The 24,798-nt window shown below is 58.0% G+C and overlaps 1 protein-coding gene across 1 annotated transcript; it reads left to right on the forward strand.

Moving 5' to 3' along the window:
- Nucleotides 1-590: 590 nt before the first annotated feature.
- PPRC1 (PPARG related coactivator 1) lies at nt 591-16,579 on the forward strand. The gene is made up of 15 exons (XM_051616783.1): nt 591-607; nt 2,934-3,255; nt 7,017-7,160; nt 7,270-7,425; nt 7,827-7,940; nt 8,313-11,091; nt 11,472-11,525; nt 11,925-11,985; nt 12,348-12,415; nt 12,557-13,355; nt 14,833-15,012; nt 15,185-15,248; nt 15,485-15,606; nt 15,751-15,902; nt 16,231-16,579. Exons 1-15 carry the CDS (start codon nt 591-593, stop codon nt 16,332-16,334), a joined length of 5,136 nt encoding a protein of 1,711 aa, XP_051472743.1. The 3' UTR covers nt 16,335-16,579.
- The last annotated feature ends 8,219 nt before the right edge of the window (nt 16,580-24,798 follow it).

The raw sequence follows: 24,798 nt of genomic DNA on the forward strand, positions 1-24,798 counted from the left end.
GCAGAGGCTCCTGGTGCCGCGGGCTGCGTAACCTCCAGGGACTTGTCCTCCGCGGGGAGGAGGCGGGGGCTGAGCCTCTCTCCGCAGGGCTCGCTGCGGCCCGGGGGAGCTCGGCGCCTCTCCCCAGGGCCCCGCAGAGGCCCCGGGCTGCGGCTCCCGGCAGCCTTCCTCCCCAGCTGCCCAGCCCCGAAGGTGGAGGAGGGACCAGTGTTCGGCCACCCCTGCCCAGGGTTGCAGGTCGATCGATCCGTTCGAGCCTGGAGCCCAGTGGCACCTGGCTGGGGTACAGATCCCAGGAGGCCGTGTCTGCTCTGTGCAGGGCTGCTCGGGACCCTGGCAGCCCCCCAGCCAGGGCGCAGGAGGGAAGGCGCCAGGCAGCCACAGAGCTTGGGGACAGGAAGGAAGAGGGCTCGCAGCAGCGTGTTGCACAGGCAGGGAGGTCGTGCTGGGGTTTGCTGCACCTTGTGGCGAGATGGCAGGGGCCGTGCCAGGCAGGAGGCAGGGGAGCTGCTTGTGTCCCTGCTGCACCCCGTGCCACGCAGCGGTACGGCCGCATCCCTCCAGGGCCTCCCTGCGGACATGCGGACGACATGCCCCGTGAGCTCCTGTGAGCTCCAGGGATGCACAGCTCTGCAGGATCCTGCATGTCTGCTGCTGGCAGGGCCCAGCTTTCCACAACCTCCCCAGTGCACCCAGGTGAAGCAACACCCTGGCTGCAGGGCCCCCTCTGCGAGGGCAGGTGCCGTCCCTCAGCCGCCCTGCAACCACCCGGCCCCAGCCTCGCGATGGGAGCAGCAGCCCGGGCAGAGCACACTGCCTGAGGGAGCCTGGGTCCCCTGTCCCCACTGAACGGCCAACATCAGCCCACCTCCTGCCCAGGTGGGATTCACATTCCTCTGCACTCTACTGCAAGCATCGCGTAGGTTTGAGCTCTCCTTTGGTGTCTGCTCCCCTTACCCCTGAGCAAGCTGTGTACTGTGGGTACTGCAAGGCTGAGCCTGGGTGGCACTGGGCAGCTCCACCATGGCCAGGGACACTGTGCCTGCGTTTGAAAGGAGGGAGCTGCGGGCTGGGACACAGTATGCGCATTTTCCTTTCTGCCTGTTGTTTGTTTTTCCTTGTAAAGCAGCAGGAATGCCTGGAGCTGCCCCAGTGTGAGCCCCCCTGCTGTGGGTCGTACTGGGGGAGGGAGGTACCTGCACGTGATTTTTCCTCTGGTTGCCTCCCAGGGACCCCATGCGAAGGGGATGTGGTCCTACATGCAGGGCTTACATCAGGCCAGACATGCTCTGTGGGGGATCAGCCTTGCAGTGCTGCAGAATCTTGCCAAACGCAGGGATGGAGTGATTAGGCAGGTCACTGCATGCCCTGGATGTGCCCCAGAGAAAAGACAGAGAGGGAAAGGGTTCAAAGCAGGGGGAGGAAAGCTGTGGGTCTCCAAGTCCAACACTGCCCCACATCTGTCGGCTGGTCCTTGGGTGATGGGTCACGGCCAGCTTCTCCTTGGGCTGGTGGAGACACGGGCTTTTCCAAAATTACTTGTTTCACACTTTACACGTGTTGAGCTCAGGAGAAGCAGTGTGTTTAAGAAAGGCAGCCTCTCCTGGACTGCAGATGGAACCTGAAGTGCTTCCTTAGGCTTCCCTGCTTCCTCTGCAGTGCCAGGGGCAAGCACCGGCCTTAGGAGCTTGTTGTTACAACCAACACAACCTCCCACGCCTGGCACCCCCTGGGGTGGGCTCACCCCACCCCCCTCTCACCAACACAAGTGCACAACCCAGCAGGTGCCTCCGGTACTCACACGTGGGTCCGTGGCCCTGGATGAGGACACAGCTGCCAGGCTAACATTTTGGGCAGACAAGAGGGTCGGTGAAAGGCTTGGAAGGTGCTGCAGGCTTGTTAGAGGAGGAGCAGGAAAGGAGCAGCTCTAGTAGACCAAAGCCTGTTTGTTGCTAGGGAGGAGCAGCTCCTGCAAGGCAGGAGATGACATGGGACAAGTGATCTAAGACGTAATTCCCTCGTGGCAGCGGTGGAAGGAAGGAGAGCAGCAGGATGAGGCTCCACGTGTCTCACATGCCCCAGGGTCAGGGGACAGGCACACAAGGCTGAATAAAAAAGCTCTGTCCTCTAGATCCCCGAGGGAATCAGGTCTGGGCGGGTCTGTGCCCCGGAGGGCGACAGAAAAGCTGGAACAATTAGCTCCTGCTGGGAGAATCTTGCACTACTGAGCTTCCACCACCACGTCCGGGCTGTGCTTGTACTTCTGTTAGCACATCCCTGCATCCCACAAGACCTGCTGTCTGGGAGCCGGAGGACGAGACACGGGAGGTGACAGCACCCAAAAGGACTCTGGGCTTACTGAACAAGCACAAGTGCGTGGCCAGACACATCAGCGCTCCCTGCTCCTCCGGGGGGAACCGCGCTGACCCGCAGCGGCGTCAAACCAGCCCGGTTTCATTTCCTCCCATGCCTCACGTCCTCCCGGCGATGTGCTCCGCCTGCCAGCTCCGCAGAGCCGCGTGGTAGCCGGTGCTGCCCCAGGGCCGCGCCCGGTGTTCGCGGGGCAGCTCACGGTGCCCATCCCGCCTTTCCCCCCTCGCGTGTCGCCCCCAGGGCCCCCGCCGGGTTCGGCTCCACCAGGCACCGCCGCGGCCGGCAGGCAGGGGGCCCGGGCTCCGTCCCCGGGGCACACGGTGGCCCGCCCCGCCCACGTGTGAGCCGAGCCGGCAGGGGCGGGTCCCGCCGCCGCCGCGGGAAAACGCGGGGCCGCCCCGCCCCCGCCGGGCGCTTCCCGCCAGAGACGCCCGCGCCGCCCCGCCCACCGCGCGCCGCAGGGCGGGGCCCGGCCTCCGCTCCTTCGCCCGCTGCAAAGATGGCGGCGAAGCCCAAGGGCCTGCCCGCCCTCAAGATGGCCGCCCGCCCCCCGCTGACAGGCTCTCCCCGGGCTGGCGCCCGCCGCGTGCGGCGCCGCCGGCGGCGAAGGGGTGCGCTCCCAGCCTGCCCCGCGCGGGGCGGGGCGGGGCGGCGCGGGGGCCGCCGGGAGCTGTAGTGCGGGGCGGGCGGCGGTCACGTGGCGTGCCCGGTAGTGGCCGCGCTGGGAGCGGAGGCGCCAAGATGGCGGCGCTGCGGGGCGGAGCGGTGCCCGCCGCGGCCGGGGCCGGGGTTGGCGGCGCCGCTGCCAGGACCGCTCCGCGAGGGCTAGCGGGCGGCGGGGCCCTGCGCGAGCCGCCCCTCCGCGCCGGCAGCCCCCTGCAGGTAGGCGGCGGCGCGGTGCGGCGGGCCGCGCTGTGACACGTGGAGGCCGGGGCGGCTCCCGCGGCGGCGGCAGCAGCACCACGTGTGCGGGAGCGGGCCTGCCGCGCCGGCGGCGGACGGGGGGCCGCTGTCCGTGCTGGGGGCGCCCCTCCCGCGGGCGGAGCGGCGTGCACGGTGCTCTGCCGCCGGGGTCGGGTGCCGGCAGCACCGGCGCGGGGAGTCCCCGGGGCGGGAGTGCCGCGGTACGGCCCCAGGACCGGCCGGGACGGGGGTCTCGGTGTCCCCCGCGGAAGATGACACCCAGTCCCTGGGGAGCGGCGGCCACGGGGGCGCCGGCTGGGTGTCCCCCCAGCCCGCTGCGGCCCCTCCATCCCGGCGCCGCCCTCCGCCACCTGCAGCGGAGGGGGCGGTTTGGGGCACCGGCACCGGCCGGTTTCGGTGGCCATGGCTCCGGGTGGAGCAAGGACGCGCGTGCTCCCGGGCGGGGGAGCTTCCCCGAGCTTCAGCGGGGGCTTTTCCCCGGGGGAAACGGGGGTTTAGCCCGGGACAAGCGTCTCCCGCTCCCGGGCGGGTCTGGTGCGCGGTGCTGCTACCGGCGGTGTCGCCAGGTCCCGGCGACCCTGCCGGTGCTGGGTGCGGGTGCGCTGCTGTCAGGACGGGGTGCGAGGGGTGCAGCACCCCTGGACGGGACTCGAGGGCACCTGCACTGTGTGTTGGTTGGGATTTCGGGGAATCCCACGTTTCTGCCCCTCCCAGGGTGCTCCTGCCTGGCCCGGGGGGGGACTGCGGGAGAGACCCCCGCGCCCGGGCAGGGGGACACCAGGCACTTCTTGCCGCTCTTTGACCCAGGTGGAGCGATCTGCTTTTGGGGAGGAGAGGTGTGTTCCCACTTGACGCTTCTCAAAGGCAGCTAAGGATTGCACGGAGCATCCTCTGCTAGAGCCGTACCAACCGGCTGGGGCCCCCAGATTCCCAGGCCCATGCCACGGGCAGCAGCCCCATGCCCACGGCGACAGCTTTGGCCAGGTGCGAGCTGCCCTGGCCCTCTGCCCGGAGCTGGAGCCCAGCCGGAGCGCCGTGGAGAGGATGGCCGCCCTCTGCTTGGGGCGTAGCCCCGGCACGACACGCCGAGCACACGTGTCACCCGGCCGGCAACTTGGACAGGCAGGGGCCTCAGGACCACAGCAGCGAGCACAGCATCCCCGGCTCCGGTTGGGTGCTACAGGAGCTGGTGGCCATGCTCAGGCCATCTCTGTTGGCTATTGCCTCAGATCCCAGCTTCCCATGTGTCTGAAGCTCGCTCTGGGGCCGTGGGCTTCCTTGCTTCCCCCCTGAGCTGGGGGGAACACGGGTCTCTGGCCAGAAGGAGGGTGAGCAGGGATGTGGGAGCAGGCTGAGCTGGTTCATACCCCTGCACAAGCGGCCAGGGCTGAAGGAGGTGCCCGGCCCCAGGTAGATCAAAGGGAGTCCTGGGGGAATGCACCCTCATTCACTGGTGACTCACTGTGGGACTCCTTGTTGCAAGGCGCTGAGTCAAAGGATTGGAGGAGGACTTGGAAGATCACCCGGCTGCCCTCCCTCCCTCCCGGGCTGTGAGCAGGAGCTGCAGGAAGAGGCCATTTTTGTGGGAGGATTTTCTTTCCCTCCCTCCAAATGTCCAGCATGGGTCATGGCTGCAAGCTTCTAATTAGCTGCTGCCTTTGGGGAAAGTCAGGCGTGTAGCAAGATGGGTGAGAGCATCCCCTGGACTCTGGTTCCATCATCCAGCAAGGGGTGACCCAGCCTCTGTGTCCCTGAGTTGCTGATGTTCCATGAGATCCCTCCCGCTGGCTTCTCCAGCCGACACTGCTGACTCAGGGCTGCATGCTGGTGCTGGGTGTGTGAGCCTGGATGTGTTTTCCTGCTTCTCCCTGTATCTCCAGGAGGATTGGCTGGGAATCGCGACAGTCTAGACGGCTGCTGGGCTCTGCACCGGGCTCTGACCGGCAGCCAGCGCTGGCCGAAGGAGGGGGCTGGGGATGCTGAGTGGTAAAACTGCTCGGTAGCCTGGTCGGCATGGCAGGGTGGAGCAGTGCCCCAGCGTCACCAGTGGACTCTGCTTCTGGATGGAGAGCCCTAGGAGAGTGTGCCCAGGCTGCCAAGCTGCTTGCCAAGCCCAAGGGCACTGCAGCCTCCTGCTCTTTGGTGCTGCCATGTCAGCACACAGTGACAGGCTGGGGGGATTTGGGCCAGCTGGCTGCGGGGCATTGCTGTGGGGGTCCTGGCTTTGATGTCCAGCCTGGTCCTGGGATGCCTGTGCTGCAGGGTTGCACAGGGCTTGTTGCTGGCTGTGCTGTGGCTAGAGGTGCCTGCCGTGTCTGATGAGGGCAAGTCTCTGAAAAGCCCCTAGGGTTAGGGCACATGGCTTTGGTGCTGCCACATTTTAGGAAACAACTATTTAGTGAAATGCCTGCTCTCCCTTTGGTGTGTCCCAAATGGAACGGACGGCAGATGAGACGTGTATGCACTGATCAAGATTTTTTGCACTTGATGTTGGGGTCTCAACTCTTCAGATTTCAAATTTCAGGCAGGTCTTGTATGGGGGAGGAGGCATTTTGTCTTGCTTGGGCTCAGGCTTGTGTAAGCTGCGCACCTGTGAGAAACGCAGGTGAGCAGCATCAGATGCATGTCCCCCACAGTCCAGACAAATTTCCCCCATGCTGCTGTGGGAGGAGAATGTGTTGCTGTGTGCTCCCCATCAGCTTTGGGAAGGAGATGTGCTCTCCCAGGGCTACGTCCTTGGTGCCCTTATCTTCCCTGCCTGCATTATCTCTGCCTAAGTCCATCTGCAAACAGGAATTCACATCCTGTCTTGTGCCGGCGACACGCCTGTGCTGCTGCTCTGCTTCTAGCAGAGGCTGCGTGTCTGGTGGCTCTGCTCAGCCAGGGGCTGCAGTCCCTGCCCTTGTCTGGCATCTTGTTTTTCCTGGCTGCCCTGCAGCACTGGGTTGCATGGCACAGTAGAGTGTAGTGCAAACACCTTTCTGAACTTGTCAGGTGGTACCCAAACATCCCTGGAGCTGACTGGGGGTCTGGAAAGGATGTGGGGCTGGGAATTTGAAGGGAGAACAGCAGCAAAGCCAGTTTGATCCCAGATCACGAGCACAGCCCATGTCCTCTTGTAGCCTGCAGCAGAGGTGTCAGGATAGGGCCCTGGCAGTGGCCACTGGCTGCATCCCTGTTGCTGACTCCCATGCTTTTGTTATGAATTTCGTAATGTTTTTTGGGCTTATCTGAACTGCCGACAACTGAAGTCAGAGGAGCGCGTGACAGTCCTTGGGGTGGAGGGAGCCTGCTGTCCCCTCCCTGTCCAGCACAAGCAGTGCATGGTGTCTGGCAGAGCCTGGGAATTGCTGGGAATTTATTGATTCATCTTTCCCAATCCTACAGCTGCGGAGCAAATTGAGTGGGAGTTTTCAGTGTGGCAGCATCCTTGGTGGTCAGAAGGTTCTTGGGCTGAAAGTGGCACGGGGCCTTGTGCAGTGGGGTGGACTGGCCCAAACCTCTCCCAGAAAGCAAGGCGAGAAGGTCCCCTGTGGCATCTTCCAACCAGCAGCGTGGTGATGTCCCGCCTGCCCCCCCTGCATGTTTGGGGGTGCAGCAGTGACCTTGGCCACTGTTTGCAGCACAGGCTTTTGGGAGCCCACGTGTGCTGCAGAGGAGATAGTGCAGGTAGTGCTGCTTCGCAAAGTGCTTACCTGGCTCCCCGTGCTCCTTGACAGTGCTTTTCCCTCGAGGAGGATAACCTGAGCTTAACGTCACTGGATGCACAAACCATCTTGGAAGCTGAAGAGGTCCTGGGGACGATGCAGAACTATCTCGACTCCTCTGTGATCTCCATCATTGAGGACCTCTCTCTGAGTGAGGTGGGCATGGGAAGTGGTGGCTGGCTTGGCTCCAGCTGTGGCGGGAGTGGCAGCAGCATCCCCCGTGGCTGTGCCCCAACCCCCTCTGAGACCACCCCTACCCTTGCAGCAGAGCAAGGCCTGCCTGGACGCACAGAATGAGCTGTCCTTGCTGACTGCCATCACAGAGATCCTGGACAGCACGGATGATGAGACCCTGTCTCCCTTCGACACCATCATGGATATGGAGCTGCTAACCTCGCCTCGGGAGCGGGAGAATCCCTCGGTAAGTTCTGGGGCAGAGCCAGCCCGACCCCAAAACAGGTGGGAAGATGTTCAGGCAGAGCTCTGCCACATCCTAGCACTGAGGTGCCCTGAAGTGGTAGGACCCTGGTCCCCAGCACCTTGGGATGGTTCCCATGACCAGCAGTGTGACAGAAGGGCTGAACCACACCCCTGGGACTCCAGTGTTGGCTTGGAGGGCTGTGTCTTCACCTTGAGTTTTGGAGTAGAGACAGAGATGTGTAGGAGGCTCTGGGGAGCAATTTGTCCCCTTCTTCTCAGACCCATGTGCCATGGGTGAAATAGGGCTGAGACTGGTTGTTGTTGGCAGCTGCAGGGCTGGGGGTGGCTGTCCCTCTGGCTGCAGAAACCTGCCTGTGCCTCATCCTCTCTCTATCTCTCCAGTTTCAGAAGTTTCTTAGCTTGTCCCGTCCGTCGCTGGAGTGCGAGAGCCCTGCCCTTGAGCAGTCCAAGGCTCTCAGGCCTCTGAGCAGCAGCAGTGTCTCTGTGGTTGGGAAGGTGAGCAGGGGAAGCTGAGGGAGTGTCATCAGGGTGGTGATGGGGTAACTGTGTCTTGCTGCTGCCCCTCGGCCACCCTGCCTGCCTGGCACAGGCATCCTAACCCAGAAGTGATGCTTGTGCAGGGCATTGGCGGCAGTGGGAGCAGGGGCTGCCCTGGCTGGTGGGTGTTCTGGGACTAAGGATGCTGTGGGTGCCCCCATGGAGCTGGTGGGTTTCCAGCTCTGTTGTGTCTTACTGGGAGGGTCAAACATGTTCCAGATTTTCAACTGATTGTGGGCTTTGCTGCAGAGTTGCAGCAGCTCCAGCGTGTGCCTGGGGGTCTCTGGTGAAAACCCAGGAGCTGACACTTGCTCTGGTTCCCATTCCTAGACTGACACAGAGCTGGTTTGGGACCGTGCTTCTCATAGCCTTGAAGACCTGGCACTGTCAAAGAAGCAAGTCTGCAGCACCCCGAGGGTAGAGAGGAAGCTGGGCCGGCACTGGGCCCGAGAGCAGCCCCTGCCGCAGCGCAGTGATGGGGAAGAAGAGGAGGAGGAGGCTGCCTTGAGTCCTGAGCTAGACAGCAGCATGCAGACTGGGGAGTATTGCATGAGTGGGGCCAGGACAGTGCTGGAGGATTGTGAAGACCCCTGCATCATCAACACAGGTGATGTGTCCCTGAGTGAGCTGGTGAAGTCCATGCACCCGTACTGTCTGCCCACCTTCACTGTGTGCCTGGACCCCGAGACCGAGCCAGTGGCCAAGGAGCTCCTGAGTGGTCCTGTCTTACTAGAAATTGTGCCTGGTGAGGGGGAGAGCATGGAGATCCCCGTAGTTCTGCAGCCACTGGCCCCCAGCTTCCCTCATCTGGAGTCACAGCTCCTGGGAGCAGAGGAGGGTACCGGGGAGGCAGTCCCAGTGGATCAAGAGGAGATGCCAGGAGCTTCAGCCCAGGAAAATGGGGTGGAGGAGGAGAAGGGGGAGAAGCTACCTGGGAAGGAGTCCTCCAGCACTACCCTGAAGACTGCATCCCGACCGAAGACAGCGGTGCCTGGAGCATGGAGACCCAACAGCAGATCCCGACGCAGTACAGAGGCCCCAGCGGGTGGCAAACGCGAGGGCTCCAAGAAAGGACGCGGCCGAGAGAGAGCAAGGAAGAGTCGGAAAAAGAAAGCAGAGGAGGACCAAAGCAAGCAGGCCAGGCCAGGCAGGGACTGTGTGGCCCACTGCCCTCGCTCAGCTGGCTCTGGACAACCCCCAGGCCAGCCACTCAACAGTCAGCGGCGGGCAACACGTCCCTCTGTCCAGGTCTCAGACTTCTTGGCACGGCAGCTGGAGCAAGCCCGGAAGGAGGGGAAGATGGAGCTGTGTGCTGAGCAAGCACCACTGCCCCCACGCAGGCATCGGAGCATGGCGGGGGTCTCCCTGTCTGAGAAAGTGCAGCAGGAACCGCAGAAGGAGCCAGTGCCAGAAACTGTGAGTGCGGCTCTGGAGAAGGCTGAGTCTGTGGTGCCTCCAGAGAAGACTGCACTGAATGCAGAGGAGCTGGCAGCAGCAGACTCTCCTGGCCCAGTGGACCTGGCTGAGGGCAAAGGGGATGCACAGTTGGCTGCCAGACAGGGCAGCAGGGTCTTGGAAGCCACCTCTTCACTCCCAGAGCAAGGCGTGGGGCTGGAATCCCCCCAGAGCCTACCAGCAGTAGAGCCAAGCAAGAGCCTGCCCAAGGAAGCCAAGCCCAAGGCCCTGAGCCTTCGGGAATACCGCATCCGCATGCTGCACCGCCAGCCCAGCCCAAGCGGTGCGAAGGATGGAGAGAAGCAAGCAGCCAGCAAGTGGCCCAGCATCCCTGAGCCTCCAACAGAGCTGGCAGAGATCCCCTGTCTGGTGTCACCCATGCGCCCTGCCACCGAAGCAACCAGCGCTCAGAAGAGCCCGGAGAAACCAGCCAGCCCTGCTTCTGTCACTTTTGCTGGCAAAGCTCCTGCTGCTCTGGCTTCAGCTCTGCCACCTGCCGCAGCCGTGCCACCTGCCATGGCTCCACCACCCCTGTCAACACCAATGCCTTTTGTCATGCCAAACATGCCCCCAGCCGCTGGGGCAGCCCCCACCGGGATGCCACCAGCCTCTGCTGGTGCTTATGCCCTTTACCCACCAGTGCCTTCCTGGCCCTGCTTCAGCCCGCAGCCCGTGGGCTGCCATGGTTTGCCCCCGCCACCCAGCACTTGCTCCCCCAGTACTTTTCATGTGGTGCCTGGCCTCCCGCCTCCAGCCGTGGCTTGGCCCCCACCAGCCGTGCCTCCCCCGCCTTCATTTGGCCCAGGGGCTCCATATGCCCCTGTGGGGTGGGCACCACCATCATACTGGCCCAGAATCCCTGTGCCACCACCAGTGCCTCCCCTGGGGTACGGGGACCCTGGAGCAGGGCTGCAGGGTGCTGCCGCCTTCCCAGCTGGTGGCCACCCCAGCACAGCCCTCCTGCACGGGCAGCCTCCTGCTGCCCCAGTACTCAGCTGCTCGGAGCCACCAGCCTTCCACATCCAGCCACCCACTGCCCTGACCAGTGAGATGGGGGCTGCAGGTGGCCCAGCCAGGCAAGCAACCAGCAGCAGCAGGGTGTCGGACCCCAGGAGGCAAGCACGGCTGGCTGGGGAGAGCTCCCTCCCTAAGGCCCCTCTGGCCACTGCCCAGCCCATGGCAGCCCCATCAGCTGCTGCTGCCCAGCCCAGCAGGGTCCCTCCTGCAGCACCAGCTCAGCACATAGCAGGCCCCCAGGTTGCCCCCACCCAGCCTCTGGAGGAGCCCTCAGGTGTAGCCCCTACCCAGCTCCCAAAGACTCCCCCAGCTGCCATTTGTTGCCCTGCAGAGGTGTCCCCTGCGGCTGGCCCTGCTGGGGAGTCCCCTGATACCCACCCCATTGAGGAGTCCGCAGGGCCGAGCAAGGAGGCAGAGGAGAAAGCCCTGCTGGAGCCTAGGCCAGCTGTTGGGCCAGAGCTACCCACCCAGAAATCCATCTCCCAGGCTGTGCCACCACCACCAAAAGCAGGCCGAGAGAGCAGCCTGTCCACCAAGGCACCTGTCACACGGCTATGGAGGCACCAGCCACTCCTCAGCCCAGCGCAGCCCAGCGACAGCAGCAAGGACATCGTGCAAGCCTTCATCAGTGAGATTGGTGAGCAGGGGGGCTATGGGTCACTGGGTGGGCATCACCATCTGGGGAGGCTGTAGTGCTGCTGGTGGCCGTGGGTAGTGGGACTGGTTTCTGGCACTTCTGGGGACAAGGGTGGCAAAGTTGCACCTGCAGGCTTGCAGTCTCTTCCCAGCACTCTGCCAGATGTTGCCTCCAGTGGATGGTCTGAGCTGGCTGTGCCCAAACTGGTCCTCCTGGAGCGGCAGAGCTGGGTGCTCCTGTCTTCACTGCAGGAGACTGCTCTGCACTTGGCCCATCACCCGGGGAGGCTGATGCAGAGGGAGGATGGGGCTGGGGTGCATCCCTGTGGTGCTGTGGGGATTTTGGCTGACCTGACTTGCTGTGCTCTCTCCCTGGCCCAGGGATCGAAGCCACTGACCTGTCCAGCCTGCTGGAGCAGTTTGAGAAGTCTGAAGGTGCGGTTGCAGGGTGCAGGGCTGTCCCCACGGGGCTCCCTTCGTGCTACATTGGCCTTCCCAGGCTGCCCATTCTCCCTGCAGTGGGGTGGGAGTGGGGGAGCTAGGATGCTGCTGCCTACAGGCTGGTGTTACCCTGACTGTGTGTCTTGTCCTGGGTGTTCCTCTGTCTCCATCTCTTTCCTGGCCTGTGAAAGTGTTTTCAGGGGTCCCTGAGGTAGCAAAGGGGGTGGTGAAAAGCCTGGGAAAGAGGGGGAACTTGCAGCAGCTTTCTTCAAGTTCTTGAGCATCGTGAAACCTCTCCCTGGTGTGCTCTGTGTCTGTCCAGATCTGCTAGGTCTGTCCCCTGCCCCTCCAGCCCCAGCCTTTCCCTACCTCACCCACTTACTCTCATTTCAGGCAAGAAGGAGGAGGCTCCTGTGCAGCCCCCTGAGGACAGACGGCCTGTGGTGAGCTCTGGGTGAGTACTGAGACCTTCACAGCCAGTGGTCCACTGTGGAGCCTGGCAAAAGGCTGGGCCCTGCCTTCAGTGGGGGCATGGGTGAGCTCTCTGTTCTAGCAGGGTCCAGACTGTGCCAGGAGCTTCATCCACAGGCCTAGGAGGAGCTGAGCCCCTCATTGGACTGGGGGCCAGAGTTGGCACCGAGAAGGAAAAATTAGGGAAGCAGTGAAGGGCATGACCTGGCAGTGCAAGCTCCATCCTTGCAGCTCTCCCAGATCTCTCTTCCCCCTGTCTGGGCTGGGGGGGCAGCTTGGGCAGGTGCCCCAGGAGTGGGTACTGGGCTTTGGCTGCTGTGTTTGACAAAGCTTTCCCCTTCTTAGGCCCGAGACCCAGCAGGACAGGAAGCCTCTGGACAGCCTGCAGGCCTCTGAGCTGGCCAATGTGGCAGGTAATGCCTGTGTCTGGGCAGTGACTGTCGTGGAACTGGGGGAGACTCCAGGGCTTGAGGAGAGGTGGGCAGGGTGGAGAGCCCTGGCTGGGTGGGTTGCAGGGAGGGGCTGCTCTTGAAAGACCTCTGGTGCTCCCACAGGCCTCACTCCCCCAGCGACTCCCCCCCACCAGCTCTGGAAGCCATTGCCTGCTGTCTTTCTGCTGGCCAAGGCCAAGTCACCCAGGTCTGTGCCCCCAGAAGGGCCCCAGAAGACAACCAAGCTGACAAAAGCCAAGCTGCTGCCTGCAAGCAAGCTCCAGGGAAAGTGCCTGGCATCGGCCCCTGTGGTCTCAGCCCCCAGCCATGTCTGCTCTGGAGACCATGACTACTGCATCCCAGGTGTGGCACAACCGGAGAGCAATGGCAGCCCCAGCACACAGCCCCCCACCGAGGGTGGCTCCCGCTGGAACGTCAAACACCACCGGGACATCACTATCAAACCCATCTCCTCCTTAACCAAACGGACGCTGGAGCAGCCCGAGCCCACCCCGCAAGCCCCCACCACCACCGTGGGGCCCAGCCAAGAGCCCCTGGCTTCAGCCTGCGTAGCCCCCCTGGATTATCGGACTAGTGTCCCCAGCAAGTCTGCTGCTGACTGCAGCAGCCCCCCCACCTCGGTGCTCCTGTCTCCAGCTGCATCTCCCTGCCGGGACAAGGAGATGCAGACCCCCAGCACCCAGCCCAGCAGTGCTGCTGCCAAGAGGTCCCTGCGCTGCTATCGGAGACCTCAGGACTCACCCAGCCCGTCTGCCAGCAGCTGGAGGGCTGGCCGGAGTCGTGCCAGCCGCTCTTTCAGCTCCAGTTCAGATGGAGCTAGTGAGTCCTCATCTTCATCGTCATCCTCATCCTCCCGATCCCGGTCCCGGTCATTCTCCCCGCCGCCCAAGCGGTGGCGAAGGTGAGTGTTGGAATATCTGTCTGCTTGCTCTGTGGGCCATTGTCTGGTGGCCAGTCTTTTGCAAGGATGGCCAGGCAGGTTTTTATGGATCTAATTGATGTTTGTATTTGATCTTTTTGTCCTTGGGGTCCTTCTGAGGAGGTGACTGGCTCGCACAGACTGAGGGAACTGCTGTGATAGCCTGTCAGTGGGTGTCTTGCAGGATCCCACGTCTGCACAGGTGTGCCTACAAAGCCACCGCTGAGCCAGGCTTCTGTTCCTCTTGAAACACCGTGGTACAAGTCTTTGGCTGCACCTTGGCCTTTGGATGCTTTTTCTGGCTGCTGGTGCAGCCCGAGATGTAGGAATGAGAGGAGCCACAGTGGAGCCCTTGAGGGAGCTGCTGGAGGCAAGCAGAGGAAAACCTGTCTAGCTTGGCTGCCTCAGGGATTCCCTGTGCTCCTCATGGAGGTGGCTGCGTAGGAAAGTGGGGCAGCTTGGTCTCTGTGGGTTGCCTTTCTTTTGGATTCCTTGTGCACCTGAGCCAAGCATAGCCTGTCTCAGCTGGGGTGGGAGGCACTGGAGATGACTAGGGATCCCTCATCTACCCTTCCCTGGGTGTTCAGCCAATTCTGGAGACATCCCAGGTCACCAGGCATAAGGGACTTGTCCAATCAAGGCCACTCCTATCGGTGGCTCATAGGGGTGGAGGCTGGAGCTGGAACGGACACTTACATAGTGCCATATCCCAGGGATGTGCAGCTCAGGCACTTGCCCTGTCTGGCTTGGGTTTCAGCAAGTGCAGTTAGCCCTGTGCTGGGAAACATCTCCACAGACTGTGCCATCCTGACCTGCTGTCCTTCCGGAGAATATCTGGCAGTGCCAGGCAGCACTTCCTGCTTGGGACCTATGGTGCAGACCACCTGTGGGCAGCATGTTTAGAGAGGGACCCTGCTGCTGGCTGGAGGCAGCACAGCTTGATCCCAGAGGCCTTTCAGTCCAGCTGCCCTTAAGCTTTGCCTGACCCTGCCAGAGAAGCTCTTGTGGGCAGGAGGATGTTGGCACAGAAGCCCAGCCCTGTCCCAGGACATGCCACAGCACTCAGTGTGTTTGGAGGCCTGTTCGGTCTCCATTCACAGGGCTGTTGAGTACATGGCAGATGTCATGGCTCCAGTGTCATCCTGTGCACAATGTGGCGCTCAGCACAGCAGCCCCAGCCCCATGACTATGTCTTGTTCTTCAGAGGCTGTGTCTGGTGTGAGCCTGCTCCTGTTTTGCTGTGGTGTTTGGAGCCACGTGGAGCAACATCTCTGTAGTGTCATTACTGACAAACAGACTCAGGCAGAGGTTTCCATAGCCCAGCTCACCCTGGGGATGGGTCCTGTCCAAGTGGAGTTCTGGGTTCTATGGGGAAGATGGAGGTTTTTTCTTCTCTGGAGCCTTGTGGGGCTGGTTATGAGGAGGGCTGGGCACTGAGCTATGTCTCTCCATTCTCCAGGTACCGCTCAAGATGTTCCCGCAGCTCCTCCTCCCGCTCCAGCTGTGGATCATGTGGCAGGTCCCGGGGCAGGTCTTCATCCTCATCATCAACATCCTCCTACTCATCCAGGTCCACATCCTGTAGCCAGTCCCGATCCCGCTCCCCCTCACCCTGCAGGAGGAGTAACAGGCGGAGAAGGTGAGTATGGCCACCCTGCAGGGATGTGAGCTCCCTGGACTCATCTCCTGGGCTCCTGGGTCCCAGACAGGGATGGATCTACTCTTTCAGTATCTCCGTTGTATCTGGGTTCACTCTCTCCTGGCACCCGCCATGACCCTGTAGCTCATGTGTCTGGTTTCTGCCCCACCAGATACAGTTATGATGCACAGGACCACTACCAAAGGCAGAGGATCCTCCAGAAGGAACGTGCAATAGTGAGTGGTGGAGAGCTGGGAAGCTGGGGCTGGAGATTTGGGGCTCTGCAGCTCCTCCATTGCTTCTGGAAGCCTGGCAGGCAGCATTGCTGGGAGGCTCTGGGCTGGGCATGGTGTGATGGATGGGTGGTGATGCCCAGAGGGTGCTTTGTGCTAGAGGTCTTGCTCACCAGGGTGGCTTGGAGGTGCTGAGTGCCCCCATTCCCATCTCATGGATGGTGCATCCATGCCCACAGGAGGAGCGGCGAGTTGTGTTCATTGGCAAGATCCCCAGCAGGATGACACGGTCGGAGCTGCGGCATCGCTTCTCTGTGTTCGGGGACATCGAGGAGTGCACCCTGCACTTCCGCTCTGAGGGGTAAGAGCTGCAGGGGCATGAGGCAGCCCCTTCCCAGGGATAGCTCCTCTTTTCCCGTTCCTCCTGGGGACAGTGCAGACCAAGGGAAGGACAAGCACTGTGTTGCTGCTGATCTCCATCCTTCTTCGCCTTCTCTGGTTCCAGGGACAACTATGGCTTTGTCACCTACCGCTATGCCGAGGAAGCCTTTGCTGCCATCGAGAGCGGGCACAAGCTGCGGCGCCCGGACGAGCAGCCCTTCGACCTGTGCTTTGGCGGCCGCCGGCAGTTCTGCAGGAGGAACTATGCTGACTTGGGTGAGTTGTGCAGCCCCCAAGCTGGGGGTGCGGGGAAATGCAACCTTGATCCACTCTCCTTCCCAGAGGTGAGGGGGTCCCCATCCTTGGGGTCAGTCAGGCTTGGCTGGGCTGGGCCTCTTCCAGGGATAGTCTTGCCCCGAGGGCAGGTTGAACAGGACCTCCCTGCCCCTCCAGCACTGTGATAGAGGCGAGGTCCAGTCCTCCGTCAGCCCAGCTCTGGGTCTGGAATTTGATACGTGAAGTGAGATGGGAAGTTGCTGCAGGGATGGCCAGAACTGTGCTGGTGACCCTATGGCTCAAGGCAGCCTCTCCTCCTGTCTTCCAGACTCAAACCGAGAAGATTTCGACCCAGCCCCTGTCAAAAGCAAGTTTGACTCCCTGGACTTCGACACGCTGCTGCGGCAGGCACAGCGCAGCCTGCGGAGGTAGCAGCAGGTGAGGCGGAGCGCCCGCCCCCACTTTTATACTCAAAATACAAAAGACAAAAAAGTATGGAGAGAGAGAGAGAGAGAGAGAGAGATGGGGTTTTTAAGAAAAAGAAAAAGGAAAAAAAGAAATTTGTTTTATAACCAGTATTTAAGGAGGACGGGTCAATTGCCTTCGACCGGAGGGGCCCAGGCGAGTGGCAGCCCCAGGCTTGCCCAGGCCGTGTAATAAATGTGGATGCCCAAACAGCAGCACTGCCTTGTCTCCTCCTTCACACGGGCTTGGGCTGTGCCTCTCAGGGGCTTCGTGCTTCTGTTTGGCCCCATGAAAGATAGAGCAGGTCGGGGAGTGGGTGCAGGAGTGGGGTCACTGACCCACTCTGAGGGGTGTGTAGCAGCCCCCAAATCGCTAGCACGGGGTGAAAGCCCCTTTGAGGACAGGCAGTGCGGACCCTCTGACCGTTTCTCGGCTTCTGCGGGACAGAGGACCTGGGGCCATCTGCACCTCCCGTGATGGCCACGGAGGGGCAGTGCAAGATCCTCCACTGCCGCTCCCTGCTGCGGGCTGGCGGGCGGGGGCTTTGGGCCCCGCCAGGAACGCAGGGAGGGGTCTCCCTGCTCTGGGGGCAGCGTGTGCAGCCGCGGCTTCTGCCTGTCCCCTTTGAGCCTGCTGGTTGGTTTTGCTTCAGCTCACCAGAAGGAGAGAAAAACATATTATTTTTGGGTGTCCCCCAGGGAGAGGTGTTGGTGTGACTGCAGAGAGGTCACAGGCATCTGCAGCAGGCAGAGCACAGCGGGATGGTGCTTGGCAGAGGAACGACGTTTAGTGATGGGGAAGGGATGCAGGCCCTGCCATGTGCAGGGGCTTGTGGCAGAGAAGGGTGATCCCAGGCAGTGCCCAAGGAAGCATGGTTGGTCCTGCTGCCTGGACCTCTCATTGAGCCAGCAGTGCCAGGGCCTTGCACCCTGCCCTGTGCCAGCAGCCAGAGAAATTCCCCACTGCAGGCTATTCCTGGGCTGGAATGTTTCCTGGGCTGGGACAATCCCAGGAATCCTCAGCATTGTAGTGAGGCTGAACTAGCAGTGCTGGCTGGAAACCCCAAGATGGTGTCAAGCACCCCAGCTTTGGGACTGCAACAGGCTCAGACAGGGTGTGGTGGTGCCTGGTTGGGCCTCCTCTCAGCATGTGCTGGGGTGGGGGATCCTGCAGCCACCCAGCTGGGCACTGCAGAGCTGGGGGAGCATGGAGGGAAGGGGTGGGCAGGGGCTGGATCCTCCCAAGGTTCCTCACAGTGCCTAGGGTTGGAGGGGGCTGTTCAAAGTCCTCTCCAGACCCCTTGCTTGTTGGAGACCCAGGTATGTGGGTGCAGTGAGGCTGCCAGCAGGGTGAGCCCCCAGGGTGAGCTCCGATCCTGTCCTCTCCTGCCTGGCCCTGGACTTTGCACAAGGGAGGGTCCAAGGAGGTGGCTGCAGGCAAAGGTGTGAGTGGGATGTGGTGGGGTAGGTGGGCAGGGGGCTGTTAATCAGTAATGCAGCTCTTCCCAGGGATATGGGCTGGGCAGGAGGGTATGAAAGCTGGTGCCCAGCAGCAATATGGGGAGAAGATGCAAGTGACCCTTTCTGGATCTCCTTTTGCTGCTGCACACATGCAGCCCCTCTCCAGCCCAGGGCAGCTGGGCTGATTGCTGCGCTGACAAGCATATCCCTGCTCTCTGAGCTGCCACAGCAATGCTGGGGGTGTGTGGATCCAAGCAAGAGAGTTAAAAGGAAGAGCACCTGTTCAACCAGCTGCAAAAACACCTGCAAGCTGTAGACTGGTTCAGGTCTGAAGAAGGACTTGTGAGCCCAGAGGCTGGGTTGCCTTCTCCAGCTGCTTTAGCTAGTCTCAAAGTTTCTTCACAGCCTTTCCTTGAACTTCTGCTGCAGCTGTGGAGGCAGGTGGGAGCTGGGAATTTCACAGGGAAGCTGAAGGTGGGTGTGGAGGACGTCCCCTGGCAGAACAACCCCTGGGACCCCCAGGGATGTGCTACCCCATGGACCTGAGGTGTGTGCATTTGGGCAGCTCTGTGAGTGTGGTGTCACCCCAAATATTTGTGTGTTGACTACAGCACCAGCGCAGCTGTGTCCTTGTGTTCCTGGGGCTGGGCTGCACATGGTCCCCTCTCCTTGTTTCTGTGGGTGAGGGAAGGCAGGGAGTGTGAACGCGTTTGTGTTGCCAAAGAATTAACACCCTGCTGTTGTGCCCTATAAATCTTTCAAGTGTTAGAGGCTGACTTTATCCCCCCACATTACAGTTTAATGGTTTCCGTTAGCAATAACCTGGCCCTGTGTTCTGGGGTTATTGATTTAAGGTCTGCTGTGGAGGGTGTGAGAGTTGCAGAAAGGTGTTTTCCTGCCGCCCAGCCGGCGGCAAAGGCGCCGTTGCAAAGAGGAAGCAGGAGAGTGGGAAGCAGTGCACAGCCAGCTCTGAAAGTGTGGTGGGAGCTGTCTGGAGAGGATCAAGGGACAGCAGTGAGGAGCAGCACTTGGAGCACATTTCTCACTCAGACCTGCAGCTGCAGAGGTGAGTCCTGGCAGGACAGCATGGATGAGCTCTAACACAGGTGGGATGTGCCCGTCTTTGGCTCTTGATGGAGTTGTTGCCTGTGTGGCTGGCCTCTGGCTTGACGGATGGCAGCTATGTGTGCCTCCCCCATGTTAGCTGGATCAGCCTGTTGCACTGCAGACAGCCCCTTTTAGGAGTTTGGACCTGAAGCTCCCATGGCAGAGCCATGCCTTGACTCTTCTGTGCACACCAGTAGGTAAGTCCTGCTGGTGACTGTGTGGCTGGCCCAGAACAGTCCCCCTTGGCTTGCAGGTGGCCTTTGGAAGAGGCTGGGTTGCAGCTCATGCACAGCCTTTGATGTGCTGGCGTCACCAGTACCCATGGGGGTTTCCCTTGCCAGAGCTGGGGCTTTGTAGGGAGCCCATCTCCTGAGGGGAGTCTCCTGGAAGCAAATCCACTTCACCCAAGGCACACAGTGCATGTAGGACAGCCAACTTTCTTCCTACAAGTCACAGCATCCTTCAGCATCCTTTGCTGCCTGCCCGAGAGGCTCTGCTCTGAGCTGCAGCAGCCCATGGCCGGGGACTACGCAGCAGGTCACTAAGCAGAGCTGGGGTTTTCTCTCTGTTGCACTTTCAACCTTTCCCCTTCTGCTCCTGCTGCAGACTCCACTTTTTTGTGGTTGTCCCTAACCATGCACTAGGCCCTGCTGTTGTGCCCTTCTGCTGGAACAAACTTCCAAGGGACTGATGCTGATTTCATGCCTTCCTTCTCCCTTTCCCTCCACATTCTTTCTTGCATCAGTATGTCCTGAACATGATCTGCAAGCTAGAAAGCAGCTAAAAGGACATCCAGAGTGGCCCTTCATCATGGGTAAAACTTGGAAGATGAGGGGCTTGTGCCTGGGTCTGGAGTGGCTGTGATCTTGGTGACATGGTATAACGTTCTCACTAGAGCAAGGGGAATTGCAGTAATTGGGTGACCTGATGTGACCTGGGGTTGGTGTTGGTCTCAGGGACCACAAGTGCTTCAGTTGAGTTGTTGCAAATACACAGGAATAATTTTTTTTCTCTTTGCAAAAGATTGTTTGGACACCATGTGGAAAAAGGCAGAGAGCTAACAGAAAAGTCAGATGGCAGCACCTTCTACACTTCAGATCCAACATAATATGTTTGACATGCTCATCCTGAAAGCTGACAGGGACGGCCATGGGGAGAGGTGCCAGGCACTAACCTGGCTCTACAATGCTCCTTGCTGTTTGCACCCGACCCCCTCTTTGGGACCGCCAGCCCTTGAGATTCAGGGTGGGTCAGCTCAGAGATCCTGACCCAAAGCAGAGGCTGTTGCTGTGTCATGGCCTGGGCCTCCTGCACTGGCAGCTTCACAGGGGTACCCACCTTACGGTACCTGCAGAGAGGGGCCATGGGAGTTTGGTGCTGGGATCACTGGAAATCCTGGGTCAGAGGAGTCCCTGACAGCTGAGTCAGATGCTTGTCCCTCTACACCACGGAGAGCCTGCAGGTTTGGGGCTTCCTCACTCTGCTCTTTTATACATCCATTGTCCCAAATCCCTGCCTGCCTGCAAGCAAGCCCTGGAGGCCAGCCAGCAGTTGTGCGTGCTTTAAATCTGTGCTTGTACAGCTGAGAGCCTGGGTTAATTCCCATGTTCCCTCTTACAGCTGCTTTTGCAGTCATCCTGTGCACTTGTGTTCACATCAGAACTGTCCTCCAGGGTCACCTTGTTGTCAAGTGTCCTGTAGTTGTGAGTAAAGATGCAGTGAATGTTCTGTGGTTGCCTCTCAACCAGACACTTGCTCCATTCACCATACCAACCAGGCACTGCAAATGTTCCTTGAATTCTCTCAGCAAAAAAGCTGCAGCTATAACATGCCACAGGAAGCAAGCAAAGAGATTAAGGGAACATCAGGTCTGCAGCCTGATGATGGCAGAGAATTTATGAAAAAAATTACATAGGATCTAGGGAATAGACGTGAACTTGGAGAAGCACACACACACAAAAATTTACCCCAAAATCTCCAAACCACACAAAAAATGCAATCACAATTCTTCTACCAGTCCAGGAAAATTCCCTCCTGACCCTAATCTGGCAATAGCATTAAGCCTAATGTGTGAGCAGACCTCTGGGACTGTAATGCTGGGAGCACCAATGCATGAAGTGCAAAGCTTGTCTTAAGTGCTTCGTAAGAAGGAGAACCTTTAGAAGTGAATTAAGGGGGAATATTGTTTATTCTTCATCTTCACAGTGACCAGCAGAAACCTGGAAGCCTGGGTTTGAAGCAGCACCTTCTCGAAGCAAACTTAGCTCTGCTGACTCCTTGGCCAGCCAAGAGCTGTGTCTCAGGCTGAACTGCTCATCTCCAGAGCATCTCCATTTAGAAGTTTATGGAGAGAGTTTGATAAAACTGTAATTTAAATTGATCTGTGTTTCTCTGCTCCATTACCCTTCTTGGAAGGGTGGTCTAGAACTTCACTTCTGGTAGTGTTAGAAACTCTCCAATTCACCATCTAAACTTATTCATTATTTTGTGCCACTGTAGTATGCCTTAAAGAATTTCTAAAGATTTTCTTAACATTTTTTTATTTACAATTTTCTTTCAGTGGTTCTTCAGAAATAGATTTGTCTCCTCTTAGTCTCTGTCTGACCAGAACAAGCCAAACTCTTCTAGCAGATCTTCATCATCTGGTGCTTGTTTGTCTCAGCATCCAAATATTTTTTCTCTGTGCAGTGGTGATTTATCCTTCCTGGATGCAGAGCCACAAGGAATTCTGGAAGAAGCCTCACGATGCCTTGTGTAACAGCAATAATGTTTCTGTTTCTGCTAAAAATAACTAGTCTGATGCATCCCAGCATCATGCCATTCCTTTTTCACAGCAGCTTCACACTGCTGCTTCATATTCATCCTTCAGTGCAGTAAGGTCTTTTTATTCCTTCAGTGCCTCCATTTCATCAGTTTATAGCAGATGTCCTTCCTGGTGGTCCTCAAGTATTTCAGTTTGCCCTTTCTGCTATTATGTTTCATCCTACTTTCCCCATCCCTTGACCAAGCTCAAGGTCCTCTTCTTCTTCCTCTATGAGGAACTACTTCCTTCAGCATTTATAGTCCCTCCCAACCTTGTGCTGCCTCTGCATTTTGGAAGCTTGCACTTGGCTCTTCTGAAATTGCCAATGGATTTTCTAACCTGAATTTTATTCCCAAGATACATGGTTAATATCCTTCCCACAGCCTGGTCATGCTTGTTTTTGATGCATCTTGATACAGTCTCTCCTGTATCTCCTTACCAACCTTGGGATTCATCTTCACCTTCAGCAGCAGTTCCTCCTGGTTCATAGTGCATCATCTTTAACTCTGAACTGAGCACCTTAATCTAAGAAACGGGCAGCCTCATCTAAGTATAATTTCTATCACCCTCTTCCTGTTTCATTAAGTATCTTATCACTCCCTGTGTTCCCCTAATCACCTTTACTGAAACAGTAAATCCCACTTTTGGGTTTTGACCACAGCTGGCTCATGTCTCCTCTCCCTCCACCCCTTTCCTTGCAGGTTCTGCCTACACTGAGTGCTTGCAGCTCTTGCCTGACTGACAGAGCAACCTCAACAATCACTAAAACCACATCTGGAATAATGTTGTGTTTTACGTTACAATGAACTGATAAGGACATTTGCTTTCTGTCTTGTCAGAGGATACCTGAGCCCAGCTGTTCTGATGCTGTTTGTGGCCTGGCATTCACTGGGAAATTGAAGACTCCTATAATTGTGCAATTTTTGCTGTTTATTCCTCTTGCAGCCCTAGAGGTGGCACAGTTTCTACTCAAGCCTGCATCTGCTGCATCTTTAGCCAATCTCTGAGAATACCTGTGCAGGGCCCTTTTTTACCACCCTTTCTCACACCTCCTCAAGATATATCTTATCCATGTCACCCCCTTTTGTGTCCTTAGAACAACCTGTTTTGCTCACAGTGCTTCACAACTTTCTGCTCCCCTCCTGCTAGCTGAGTGGTCTGAGCCAGTTTCCACATGTGCTTACCTCTGTGGTCTTGTGCCAGGCATCCCACTGAGCATGCCAGCACATGCTGGGGTGCACCATCCTCTGGCTCATTATATTGCCAGTTTGCCAAAATTCTGGCTTGCCTGATGTGACCACAGCAAATAGCAGAACTTAAGGAGAAGGCTACAAAATCAGCTACCACAGGCTGTCACAAAATTTTAGAGGAACTTGTACCAGGAATGGATGAGGGAAATAAAGGACATGGTGTTTCTGGTTTAAGCTCCAAAGATTCTGGTTAGGTGACAACTGAAAATTGATTTAACACCTCAAGGGAGACCCAGAAGTCCATGTGAAAAAAACTAAGCAAGGTTAATTGAATGTATCTAGAAGGCTTAGTCAATGGGTGAGTTACTAGGTTTTGAAACTGTGTATGATATCAATATTGTGTACAAGCTCTGTTCCCAGGTGAACTGGTGAGTATTGGAAACTGCATCCTTAAATTGTTTATTTTTAGAGGTAGGATGTATGCAGGGAAGCAGAAGAAAATACACTTTCTCTGTTACCTAGAGACAGTTGGAACTTTCCCCTAAATAAATAAGCTCTTCTTCAAGTACCTCAGGGCAGAGGGATTCCCATATACCACTTGTTCACTGGATCAATGGTACACAGGCTTAGAAAGCAGGAAGTGAACAGCTCTAGCCATGCAGACCAAGAGTGGGCATACCTGACAGTGTCACTCAAATGGCTTGATAAGGCTAACAAGTAAGATGTCTGTGGTCCATCAAAGGTCTTGTAAAGTGCACACAGGACATTTTTGATGCTGTGCAATGAAGATGTGCAGACTGGGCAATATCTGTGAATCAGAACTTTCGAGACCTGGGGTTACCCTTAGCATGTAGGCAAAATACTGATGGCTAAATAAAAGGCTACACATTAAGGGTATAACAGAAGATCATAACCTTTGGGGACATGCATGGTACAACTCCTAAGGAAGTGGTTCAGACTATTTTTTGGCTTCTACAGGCTTTGAAGCTTGGCTACTGGACAGCTGAACCTCACTTCAGTCCCTCTTCACCAGTGAAGAAGACTGCTCTGTACAATCTTGTGGGAGTGAAGAGTCCTGCATGATGTATAGTTATGGGTTGTAACTGCCACTGAAGGAAAATGAATAAGTCAGAGTTCTCCAGATGCTGGTGGTGGCAGACTCCAGGGAATGTAATGCTATTAATGGCCTGGATAAAAGGAATAGGTCAGAGCAGGACATTATCTCTGGAGTGTCAATAGCAACTGGGAAAAGAGGTGACAGCAGCCAACACCACTTACTGCTATGGACAGCTGCTCTCCTAATCCCCATCTCTATCAACATCTCTAAACATCTCCATATGAGAGCAAGGTTGGTGAAGCAGTAACCCCCCTCTCAAACCACAAACTGGGGTTAGTTTTGTCTTTCTTGCCTCTGTCTCGTGGTGCTTTGACTAGTGGCTAATTCCTCAGGCTCTGGTGCTTCCCATTTGACTATTCACTTTGGAGTAATCTGTTAACAAAATGTCTGTAAGTTAACAGGGACTGACATCCAGTATGAAACCACCAGTCACCACCTGATTATTTCAGCAGTATTTTCTTCAGCCTGCTGGAAAAACACTTCATGAAGTGGGGCAATTACAAGGCTGAACCCAAACTTCAGTGGAAATTATACACATATGCATTCTGACTAAACTGCAGCTGCCTGGGAAGCAGTGCAGGATACTCAAGTACCAAGCAAAACACGTTTGGATGTGCCCGACTGTGTGTGGTGACAGTAGCCTCTGGTCAAGGTCATTTTTCTTGACTGTTCTCTTAAAGCTTGTTGCTGGACACTTGAATCCCTGTAGGCTTTCACCTACTGTGTAAAATGTGCTTTTATTAGTAATCTTCAT

Source organism: Apus apus, chromosome 4, assembly GCF_020740795.1.
Source record: "Apus apus isolate bApuApu2 chromosome 4, bApuApu2.pri.cur, whole genome shotgun sequence".
NCBI lineage: Eukaryota > Metazoa > Chordata > Aves > Apodiformes > Apodidae > Apus > Apus apus.

Coding starts and splice junctions, on each gene's coding strand:
- PPRC1 (XM_051616783.1), top strand. Junction 3,256..7,016: donor GCGCCGGCAGCCCCCTGCAG/GTAGGCGGCGGC, acceptor GCTCCTTGACAG/TGCTTTTCCCTCGAGGAGGA. Junction 7,161..7,269: donor AGGACCTCTCTCTGAGTGAG/GTGGGCATGGGA, acceptor CTACCCTTGCAG/CAGAGCAAGGCCTGCCTGGA.